We start from the raw sequence: 12399 nt of genomic DNA, 5'->3' as shown, positions 1-12399 counted from the left end.
TGTTAATAGCACCTTGTGTTTTATTCAGAATCTTTCCCTAAGATATTTTTAGAATAATTTAGAGAAACAGCTAAATTTTACTTTTATTTTTTATAATATAGGACTGAAGATTTATTATTATTATTATTGTTTTAGTTTTCAAACAACAATGTATATTTTTCTAAGAACTAATACAGTTTTAGAAAAATTTAGAGAAAAACTAAAACTATATGAGGAACAAACTTAATTTTTATATTTTCAAAGCTTAATACCAAACTGCTGCTCCAGTATGTCCTGACTCTTATGGGGAATGAGTGTCAAATGACAATGAATAACTTATGTAATAATTAATTAAGTGTGCCATTAATTTATTAAAACTCTTTACTGTCCATAGATCTGTGTCTTTTGATCCGTCTTAAAATAATATAAGTTTATTCATAAATTGCTTATTTAAAAATGTACAATAAAGTTTTGTAAAATAAATTTTTCTTGATCTTTGATTATTTTTTGCAAATATAAGTCAACAGATCTTAATTAAATGTTCAGCTTGGATTTCATTTAAATGCATATCATGAACTTCTTGTCGTTTTGATGTTTATGAACTAAATAAACTTTATTACTGGTCAGAATCCAGAGCTGTGCAGATCATTACTTCAACTGTGATCTCTACAGAAACATAGATGCTCAGCCTTCAGTGAAACCACCAGTCAGATCCTCTTTTCTGTTGAAAAAAAATCATCTATTTCAACCATATTTATTATCTTTCAAGTCCTTTACTTGAACAATTTACTTAAAGAAAGTTGTAAAATTGCAAAATAAAAACAGAATTTTCCTCCACTTTTCAATTTTCTATAATGTGTTTTGAAAACAAATTCAACTTAGAATACCAGCAAAGCTGGTAATTAATTTGCTTTATTTTGGGGCTTTTGTTAGGGCAGGTCATTTTTTATCCGTAGGACAAGAGGAGTAAACAGAATGTTAGGATTGTACAAAGGTTAACGGTGATGGAAGAAAAAATATTTTAAAGAGACATCCTATTGACGGTAGAACAATAGGTGCCTCCATACATTGCGTGGGAGGCTGTGACTGACTGCTCTCTCTATGCATATGCAGCAGGCCCCAATAACCCAGTAAGTTAAATATTTAGAAAAAACAATCATATTGAATTTCAACTTGTAACTTCAACAAATTCGTAGTAACATTCTTCAAATCAATCAATCAATCAATCAATCAATCAATCAAATTTTATTTGTATAGCACATTTCAGCAGCAAGGCATTTCAAAGTGCTTTACATAATTAAAATAAAAACAGAAATAATCAGTGAGAAAGAGAGAGATTAAAAAAAATAAAAAAACAAAATAAAAATAAAAATAAAAACAAAAAAACAAAAAACATTACATCATTAAAACGTCGAAAAGAAAGAAGAAGAAATTAAAAACATTAAAGACATAAAAACATGGAAGACATCAAAACCCGCACTCTAACCCTAATTTAGCCATAAGCAACTCTAAACAGGTGGGTTTTAAGTTGAGAAAAGAAAGAAGAAAAAAAAAAAAATTAAAAACATTAAAGACATAAAAACATGGAAGACATCAAAACCCGCACTCTAACCCTAATTTAGCCATAAGCAACTCTAAACAGGTGAGTTTTAAGTTGAGATTTAAAAGCACCCAGTGTTTCAGCTGTTTTAAATATATTAATAAAAACTAAAAGGATTGATTTTATGTGTACAGTATTTCCCCATTGCTTTGAGTACTTTTATTACATTAAATTACCGCTAGGTGGGGCAAGAAGCTTTTTTTCCGACTCTGAGGTTGTTGGCTGAAACGGCTCTCCATATTAATCTGCTTGGCTTTGCGTAAACAACATTATTTTTGTTTTAAAATAATATGATGCCAGTAAAAAGAACAAACAAACAAAAAACAAAAAACACATGTTTGAGTTTGATGCTAAAACGAGTGAATTCACAGTTGAGTGTTTTTATTAACACTAGGCTCTTGTTGCTTAAAATTTAAGGAAACTTTGGGTTTTGAGTATTTTTGGAGTCAAGTAAAGGTATAATAAATACTCATTACGGATTGCAGTCTTTGTAAACAGTTACTGTCATAAAGTTGTACTATTTGTGGTACTAAGAGTGTGTGACTCAGTGAGCTACAAGTTAATTAGAAATGTATGAAATTCCACGCCTGCTTGAAAACAGACCGTGTTGATGGCCAAATTCACCAACATTACACATTTAGCTCCCTGGTAGTAGTGCTCCTTTCCAGACGTGCTCGCGCAGGCGTGGCTCTTGGGCTCGTGCCTGCCACCCCTCCCCCAGCTACAAACCCCATAACGGTGGCGGCGCGCTCCCGTGAACTAATTCATTGTATCAAGCTGAGACAGGAGGAAGCAGCGAACGACTGGGCAGACTGGAGAGCCGCTTAGCTTAGAGAAATACTGAAAAACCCGACCGCTTGACACATAAACTGAAGGTAAACTACTTTCTTGATTACATAATGTTTTAGATAAGACACTTGCTTCGTGTTGCTTAGTTTAAAAGTTTAGAACACTAATTTGTAAAGTTGTCCTTGGTTTTGGGAGGCCGAGCCGCGAGGCTAAATGCTAGCGCGGTTAGCTTACCGTAGCTAAGTACTCTGCCCCCCACTGTCCGATCTCGGTTTCTGTGCTTCTTCCGCAGTCGCCACATTACTTGGTTTAAAAAAAAACAAAAAAAAAAAACAGGCGTGTTAATTCAGAAATACGAAGACGGAAATGTATTACACATTTCACATTCGGTCAATGGAGGTTTTAATGGGGACTGCGAAAACTATGTCAGACTTAAACTGAGCCTCAAAAACTGGCCTAGATTTGCGAGCCGTAACCAAACAATGAGGTCTTTTTTTCCTTCCCTCGGCTAACCAGGCGGCTTCCCATCCCTCAATCGTTTTGTCTTTTTTAAAAAATAAAATTAGTTCCCCTAAATATGTACGGAATATTAAGCAACACTTAAACAGCTAAGTTAGTTTAAAGACTACATTCGCGTTAAACGTAGTTTTCTTTTTTTTTGGGTAGATTTTGTGCCATATTGGTGAGTAGACAGCATCTTTATTCAGCTAAATATATTCGGCGTTTAAATATGTATTGTTTTTGTAATTAATTTAACCTTCACTAATGAGCATATAAAATATATTGATATGTAAGTTGGATGTGTGTCGGGGCCACCCACCCATTCTTCCACTGCGGACACACTAGCCATCTGTTGCCTCTGTGATGACGCCATCTTTCTGGTGACCCACCCAGTGGCTTGCAGTTTACGGGAAAAAAAAAAAGAAAAAAGTTTTTTTTTTTTACACTGGTAGCTCTCGATGGTTATGCGCAGCTTTTCTTTTTTATTTTCCGTGACTTCCTCGTTGGGGTTTGCCGCCCTTCACGTCAGATGGTTAAATGTCTCATCGCTCCAGGCTTTGAGGTAATGACATCCTTCACGGTTTTTTTTTCTTTTTTCAGATTAATTTTCTCGTGTTTTGTGATTAAAAACAGCTACGGTCTTTTTTCCCTTCCCCATATTCTTGTCTGCCAGTGGTGTCTTACATATGGAATGCATTTAATCTATGCATTTACTATTAATTATTTATGGAAGCATAAAATTGCTTTATAGAGGCATGGGTTGTATTATCCTACATAAACCAAAAGTTGAATCGTTAATTAAAAAACCTAATTTTGCTTAAATAACTCATTAAAATGTATTGTATTTGGGGTTCTTGCCAGTGAGTGGCTTGTATAGCAAATGAATATTGCTGTGACTCTTTCGCTGTGCCTAAGACATGGGTGGGTGTGAGCAGGATTTCACTGCAGGGTTGTCATGCTGTCGAGCTCAAATCTGTTTAGTAAATTCATCTTTTCAGCTTCACCAAAGGAAGTAAACCACTGTCCGCTGTTAATAGACGGCCGCTTAACACCTTTAGTTTGGGGAAAAGATCCTTCAGTAAATGAAGGATAACACAAACAAGCTTAGATTATGTGTTCATGCTTTGTTGGGTATTGAGTGCAATTTGTCTGCACTATATATTGGATAGCTTAAGCCCAGTTTCTGAAGCTTTGCTTTCTTAAATATTATTACATTTTTTTCAATGCTCACACACTTTCCAGATGGTGCCTTCGTTAACTGTTTATTTTGATGTTAACTACATCCGCTGTTGGTTACACATATCAGTTATGACCCCAATAAAGCAGCTTCATTTTGTTTAAACTGTGAGATGTTGACAGATGATTTATAACATCACTATCCTTATAAAAATCAATTAGAATTATTTTGATTTGTTAATATAATCAATTTGACAGGTTAAAGGACCACTAATTATCTGATTGTCTTGCTGCTGTTGTGGTGTTTGCGTTGATGATGGTTCAACACTGGTGTGACGCACCACATTGCAAACAGAAGTAATTGTCTCTGCAGTGATTACTTGGTTGAATGGATGTTTTTGTAATTTTCCAAGTTACCTGAGAACAGGATCAACCTGTCAGAATCGCACAAATATAAAATGTTTGGTTTTCCTAGCTTTAAACTCTCACGACCACTGGAAAAGAAGAATTTAATTAAAGTCTTAAATTGAAGACTTGTGTGATATGTGTGGCTATCCACTTAACATGTTATGACATTTGCAGATGTTCTTTCTAGCTAGTTGTTGCTGCCTTGCTTTAAAGCCTGGAGTAAAGTACACATACTATGCACTGACTTCATCTCACCTAATAGTGCAAGATAACGTCTCGTTAACGGGCATTGTCTCAGATCTTTGTCCTTTTTTTCCCATCAACCTAAGAATAGCGATCTATTTAAAGCACAAGTAGGCTGGACCAGTGATTGTCATTCCGCAGGTTAACTCTCAGTCCTGTTAGTCAGCTTGGTAATGAGATGTTGGGAACAAGTTTGGTTTTGTTTTCCATAACTTTCTAAAACATGAGAAGAATGTTTTGCTGAGTGATTTTTCCATTTTAAGAACCAAACAAATCAAGCAGAATTATTATACGATAAGATGTTTTAATTACACATTCCAGTTTCATCTACACATAGTCCATTTCCTAAACGCTCATCAGGTGGTAAAAGCAAAGAACCTGCCAGGTTTCTGTCTGAGGCTGAAATATTTCTCAGCCTTAAATAGCAGCTAATTTTCTACTCTGACTGTGTGGGATATTTCCTGCCTATAGATGCAACTTCATTCTGTGTAAAGGACAAGATGATGAATCATCATGTAAAACGGTAGCTAGCTACTTTGGTAATGCACCAAGATCCATATCACACAAGGCGGTAATGCCTGTGGGAAAGCGTTTCACTTCACACCTCTGCAACACCTCAGGGTAGCTGTATTTTGATATGGTGCTTTTTGAAGCCTCTAGAGTCAGTTTGGTGCTTTGATTAGTTCACAAATATATTGATTGCCTCATTGTCCATTCGTTTTTGTGGCTTTATTTAGATAAACTCCTAAACATTGTACTCTACTCGGTCCTTCTCTTGTGAAATCTTATCAGAAGAGATTTCTCATAGGATCCATCTAATCACCAACTCGGTGTGTTTGAATAGGAATCAAAGCCTTTGGTTGTGACAAGGTAAGATATATCCCTGATGAATCCTGTCAAAACTCTCTCCTCACAGTAGGACTTTCTGATTAATCTGATTTTATCAGTTTAATCAGAAACTGATCAAACTGGTGGGGTTTCCCCCACCAATGCAGTCAGTGATGTCAGCCTGCCCATGGCCTACTATTTCATTTTACAGTTTGAATTTGGTTGGACTTTGAATTCAGGTCAACTACCATGATGATTAAAATAAAGCAAGGTTTCAAAAATATTTCCTATCATTTGTAATTTCATTTTAAGAAAAAAAAGCAAGAGGGAAAAAATTTAAATCAGATTTAATATGAAAAAAATCTGAGATTTTGAGCCAAATTGCCCAACCTTAGCTCACAGTGTTCATCTCAAAACTGTTGACACCTCATTCATATGCCATTTTTACTTTCATTTCTTACACTCCTAGTCCTGTACCCTTCCTGATGGGTCACATGAACGTAGTCCTTTAAAAAAATAGGATTGGTTATCTGTGATGAGGAAGAAGCTTTAACGATAATGGTTGGTGCCTTTTTGTGGTCCGTGTTTTGCACAATAGTTTTTATTGCTGCTGGTGGGTTTTAGTTTCTTTAGCCTTTATATTTTTAATTGTTTATGCCCATCAAATTTACACACCAACTAACAAATCTCATCCTTCCACTGAGAATCAGATGCTGCTTAAACGATTTGTGCTACATCTCTTCCTCATAATTAAGTGCTGCAGGTTTAAAGACTTGGTGGGAGACTCATAAAGAGCATTTGTTGAAAGCAGGTCACTTGTATTTGTTTCCCCACTGGCTGTCTTATTCAAACACTGACCATAGACCGGCCTGCAGGCTGCAGCCGTCCCCATTTCGTCTTCTTTTATCCTCCGTCATAAAGGGAACGGTCTGATGTTGTTTGACATCGCCGTCCTACTTAAGACTATTCATGAAGCATTACGGCACCTCACAGGGCTTTGGTGCATCTGAGATGAAACCTGATGGGAACAGGCTGTGAATGAAGTGTTAGCATCATAATCAACCTGGATGTTGTCACCAAATTTTTTGAATGACTCATGAGCTTGTTTTTTTTTTTTTCTTTGTCAGAGGCTAACAAAGGAGAGCCATTTGCGTAGCGAGCTTGACAGATCCAACTAGCGTCTACTGTAAGCTGATGAGTCAGAGAACACAAGACTTTTTAGGAAGTTAGTTCTTTTTATCCAGCAAACAACGAAGGCACTGATTTGGCACCATTGTAGCAGTATGTTTTCTATTAAATTAATCTCTGATGATTGAGGTGTATTTAATTTCCTCGCTGTGAATAAAGTAACTGTCCACACCCTTTTGTTGGTCAGAGATGAGTCTCGTTTGTTTACCTGTAAGAATCTGTGACATTATTTGCCTGTACTCCCTTTAACTCAGTTGGCCACCTACACGCTAGTGTTGGTCTGAATTACTGGAGCCTTGGCTAAATGTGACTTCCTGGCAGCTCACATGTTCCTGCTCTGCGCTGTGATTGTTTGATGGCGTGTGAGAACAGGAAGCTCCTGGTATTTAAAGATCTGGAACTATGTTTAGCATTTAAAGCGTGATTCCAACCTGTCCATTGGGGCAAACTGACAATCACAAAGTTTATGTTGACTGTTTTTTGGTCATTTATAGAGTGGTTAAAAGTCAACTAAATATGTACAGTCAATACTTTAATGTGATATTGAATTATATCCTCTCAGCCCAGGTTTGCTGTACCTGTGGTTGTGAAAGCTGCTCTTAGTCTGTGTGGTTAAATGTGTCAATCATGGTGTTGCATCTGCACTAATTACACGTTGATCCCAGAGGGCAAAAATGCTACTTGTTTTATTTTATTTTCCTTCAGATGATGTTTTGCCTAACCACACCTCTTTTCATTGCTCTTCTCCAGGGATGGCAGCCATCCGTAAGAAGCTGGTGATAGTCGGCGATGGAGCTTGTGGGAAGACTTGTCTTCTTATCGTCTTCAGCAAGGACCAGTTCCCTGAGGTCTACGTTCCCACCGTGTTTGAGAACTATGTTGCTGACATTGAAGTGGACGGCAAACAGGTTGAACAATCTCCCTTTTTAATGTCCTTTCATGGGGTGGAAGCTTATTTACATAGTGGTTTTTGTATGATTACAGTAGGTTTTCCATTTCTCTGTGAATCTATCTAGATATAGATATTTTATATATTTTTTATGAAACGTCCTGACACAACGTCTCACTGGCCACAAATTTGGAAGTTCTGACCTAGTTCTTGGTTAATGGGATTCTGGGAAGCCGAGACTGAGTCTTTAGTGGCCGGTTAATTTTTAACCCTGTGTGCTGTAAAGGACAACACAAGCTACTTCATGTTGGTCAGATTTGTAGAACGGTCTTCATCCTGTCTGCCTCTTCTAATTGCATTCTGTTTGGTCGGTTTGGGCTTTTGTAATTTAATCAAATTCCAATGGAAATGAAGTTTTTCTGTTAAAATGAAAGTTAAAACTCCTTCCCTCTTCCTTTTTTTTCCTGTCCTTGTTCCCTTTTCTTAAAACATGTAGCCGTGTTCTCATGTTAATGTTTGTTTGCGTCAGGTTGAGCTGGCTCTCTGGGACACGGCCGGTCAGGAGGACTACGACAGGCTGAGACCCCTCTCCTACCCAGACACTGACGTCATCCTCATGTGTTTCTCCATAGACAGCCCCGACAGCTTGGGTGAGTACAAAACCACACAGGTGTCCAAGCATGACATAAAAACCCCCGAAAAACATAATGCTTCTGTTTTTTGCAGTACACTTTCCTGTTTTGCCTATTTTCTTTAAAGGTGTTTGCAGATTGAAAGTATTCAACTTTAGTTTTAGAGCTTCTTGAAAAGGAACATTTGACATTTTTAAAGTAGTCACACATTTTCCAATTGTCTCTTTTCCAGATCTTCTAATCACATTAAAGTTACTATGATCCAATCATTTTTATAAGGTCAAATTAGATCATTAAGAATAAGAGGCATATATATATAAAAATATAGTTTTTTGTTGTTGATCGTAATTCTACAATTCATCCTCCTACATTAAACACTATGTAATCCAGGTATTTCTCTTTTCTCTTTAAAATGACAGAAAACATTCCTGAAAAATGGACCCCGGAGGTCAAGCACTTCTGCCCCAACGTCCCTATAATCCTTGTAGGAAACAAGAAAGATCTACGTAATGATGAGCACACGCGTCGAGAGCTGGCCAAGATGAAGCAGGTGCCTCTTTTTATGGATTATTTAGGTCATTTTCTGAATATTTCAGCATTATTTTGGGGTACCACAAGGCTCTCTGTTGGTATTTCAACTATTTATGTATTGATATTTACAAAACATCTGAATTGGCCTGGTGGTAAGAATTCACAGGTGTCGAGATCTAAACAGCATATGAAATTAAGTTTGGGGGTGTCACAATTGATGACAAAAATAGCTAAAAAGTCTTATACTGCAAATAAACTCAGTAAAGATAAGCAAATGGTAAATCACAAACATTTTTATTAATTGTACTTTGTTGACATATTTAAGTACATTCTACGTTACTGTCCTATTAATATGAACTGTACCATAATTTGGACCGTCAAATTATGCTACAGTTTGAAGATGGAACTAAAACTGTCTAAAAATTATTCAGCTTAAAAATCAAGTTGTTATTTTTACAAGAATCAAGTTTTCATTAGGTAAATCCTTCTCATTAAAATGTCAGTGATGGTGGTTTTGCTGTCTTTATTCGGGAGCTGCGGTGTGTAGACTTGCTGGTTTTTCTATAGTGGTGAATAATTGTGTCTAAAGGGGAGGCTGGATCAAATAAATGTCAACTATCATGAACGTGTGAAGCTGAACCCGACTCTTGATTCGTCTCCTCATCCCACAGGAACCAGTAAAGTCGGAGGAAGGCCGGGACATGGCTGGACGCATCGCAGCCTTTGGTTATATGGAATGTTCTGCGAAGACCAAGGATGGCGTACGGGAGGTGTTCGAGATGGCCACCAGGGCGGCACTGCAGGCCCGCCGCGGAAAGAAGAGCAATAGATGTGCACTGCTGTAAAACGGCAGACATATTTGGACTGTTTTCGCCCTGGGCTGTTCTACCCGGGGATAGGGCTCAGTGGGGAAGGAGGGATCACTAGAATGAGAGGGAGGGGAGGGAAGGGGAAGAAAAGACTGCAGTACATGACTACCGCTGTAAACTGGCTGTTTGTTGGACTCTATTTACCCTGGGACTCGGGTTTAGGAAGGAAGGAGCACAGTAAATGACTGTCGCTGTAAACCTTCAGGCTCTTCACCTGTGTGCGTTTCATTGGGGCGGGAGATTTACACCAGCTACCAGCCGACAGCTGGTTAGATTTGCTCTTTTTCGGCAAGCCACTGACACTGATTGAGATGATCGAGGAATCCCAGTCCGCTGTTAAAATCAGACTGGTAGACCTTCGTTTTAAGGAAGACTGAAGTTTAGTTGTTTTTGCCACATGGGGAGGGGGGAGCTATTCCTCCCCGAATGCTTTAGGCTGCCATTGGACCACAAAGGCTGCCATGATGAAGCAGACACCAAACCAGAGCAGCATCTCTTAGTTTTTGCTTGATGGATTACTTGAACTTCTGCAAAAGTAGGCAAACACCAGTGGACTCTTATTAACTGTATCCTCCCACAAATAGCCTTCCAGTGTTCACCGTGAGCTAGGAAATGGTCTCCAAGATCGGACATGAACAGAGGCAACATGCTCACATGCTCACACCTCTTTGCCTCTTGCTGTGTCTAATCCCGCGCTTACAGACTCCCAGAGACAAACATGCTGAGATTTAGTCTTGCTGAGATAATCCACAGGTCGCCTGATATCGAGCGTTGATTGTAGATCAAATTTGATAATCTCATTGATAGCGAGTCATCACCAGATCTGGTTGACAAGCTGTCGGCTTCTTCTGTTAGCAGCGTCCAAAAGATTAGTTATGGCCACGCAAGGCAACCAAAGGCCTGCCTGCTCTGCTCTGCTCCTGGTGCATCCACTTTGATTGGCGATCATTTGCATGCTCTTTTTCCATTTAAATCAAGTCGGCCTGAATCAGTGGAAGTGGCAGAGGAAAGGACGTCCCATTGGACGGCAGAGGTAGCCTGAGCAGCTCCAATCCCTTCCTGTTCCACTTAGCTGACCGCTGGTGCTCACCTTGCCCTGACGTTTAGACCAGGACAAAGAACAAGGAGAGGGAGGGGAGGGAGGGAGGGGGGTAATACTGTTTACATGCACAAAAACTGATCCTCTTGTTTGAGATGAACAGTGAAATCCTTGTTTAGGCATGTAAAGAAAGAGATTGAACACACAGTAGGGACAGTTTTTTTTTTTTGTTATTATTATGTTTTTAGAGGATGGACCGTTATTTACATATTCGAGTTCTGCTAGTAAACTACTTCCATCTGCTTCATCGGTGAAGCAGACAGACAAAAACACATTTATCTGGAAGATTTTCCACGGGAACGTCTCACTCATCAGGTTGGTCGGCCAGATGGATTTTTGTGCAGGTAATCTTAAGTTGCTGTGCAGTGAAAGGATTAACCTCCTGTTCATTTTGGAATATTTTTTAAGGCTTTTTCTTAAAAGATGTATGGCCAGTTTTTATTTGGGTTAATTAAACAGCTTATTTTGTAATGTTTAACTGGCAGATTCAGGGTCTCTTGGCAGCATTATACCCTCCTGTTCTTCTTCCTGGCCTACTGGGTGGAGCCTGTTCCAGAAACCAGTCTTGTGTTGTATTTGTATTTTATTTCCAGCTTTTTAAAAAAAAGAGTCATAAACACGTCTATCAGTATTTAAAAAAAAAAAAGGAGGTGGAAGTCTTTGGGAATTATTTGTGTTGTTGCTTTAGCTCTTTTTTTTTTTTTTTTTTCTTTCTTGGCGCTTTACCAGAAGTTTTCTGATGATTTACATTTGGTTGTAAGAAACCGTCAATCATCCCTGCCAAATGCTGTTGTTAGGCAGTCAGGAGAAAGGCTGGCCTCTCGGCTGCCTGTCTAGAGCATCGTCAGGGCCACGAGTGCTGGCTTTTTTTTTTTTTCTCCTCTCCTGTTTGTTTTGCACACAAACCTGGCTGAAAATACAGAGGAGTGCGGGGGCATAAATCTGCTCGACTCATAATGTAGATTTTTTTTTTTTTTAAAGATTTTACTCTTGATTTTTAAATCCTGATTTGTTTTTTTCTTGGATGCTGAAGCAGTGACGTAAGCAAAAGAAACAGGAAAACCACGCTGTATGCAAAGTCTGTAAATATGAAATGTGGGGATTTGTTCATACTAGACTATACACACGCACATGACTGGAAACTATTTGTAAACTAGCTTTGGTTTGTGTAATAAATTACTTTCTATAACACCCACCTTATGCTCATTGTGGTTTTAAGGGTCTTTTTATGTAAATAAAACGTGTGACAGGAATATGATTCATTCTTGAGCTTCCTGGTTAGCTAATGGTCTATTTTAAGTTTATTACACCGTGAAACTTTTTTTTGCCCAATTGAAGGCAATAATTTCCTTTGTTCTATGGTATATTTCTAAATCAGAAACTCATTGCAATACATGTTAAATCATCCATTCAAACCAAAAATCAGAACTTTTAACCTCAGTCTAATTTTCCAATTGGTCACTGCAAGAATAGATTAGTGATTTAAAAAAATTAAATATTTTTTGGCTACAATAATTTAGCAATTTAGGAAAATACCTCAACTCTCTATTAAAGTGATTTTCAGTGATGTTGAAAAAAACCTCAGAATGACAGTGAATGTATGAAAATGAAGTGGTGCCTAGCAAAAACATCAAATTTGCCTTTGAATTTAATGTTATACACAAAAA

The 12399-nt window shown here is 37.9% G+C and overlaps 1 protein-coding gene across 1 annotated transcript; it reads left to right on the top strand.

The window, feature by feature from the left end:
• Positions 1-2338: 2338 nt before the first annotated feature.
• rhoab (ras homolog gene family, member Ab) lies at positions 2339-11932 on the top strand. Its single transcript, XM_008413226.2, has 5 exons — positions 2339-2454; positions 7463-7620; positions 8131-8251; positions 8653-8783; positions 9436-11932. Exons 2-5 carry the CDS (start codon positions 7465-7467, stop codon positions 9607-9609), a joined length of 582 nt encoding a protein of 193 aa, XP_008411448.1. The 5' UTR covers positions 2339-2454; positions 7463-7464; the 3' UTR covers positions 9610-11932.
• Positions 11933-12399: the final 467 nt, after the last annotated feature.

This window comes from Poecilia reticulata, linkage group LG7 (genome assembly GCF_000633615.1).
Source record: "Poecilia reticulata strain Guanapo linkage group LG7, Guppy_female_1.0+MT, whole genome shotgun sequence".
NCBI classification, from domain to species: Eukaryota; Metazoa; Chordata; class Actinopteri; order Cyprinodontiformes; family Poeciliidae; genus Poecilia; species Poecilia reticulata.
Note: the sequence above shows the minus strand (reverse complement) of the source record. Positions and strands in the feature narration are given on the sequence as shown.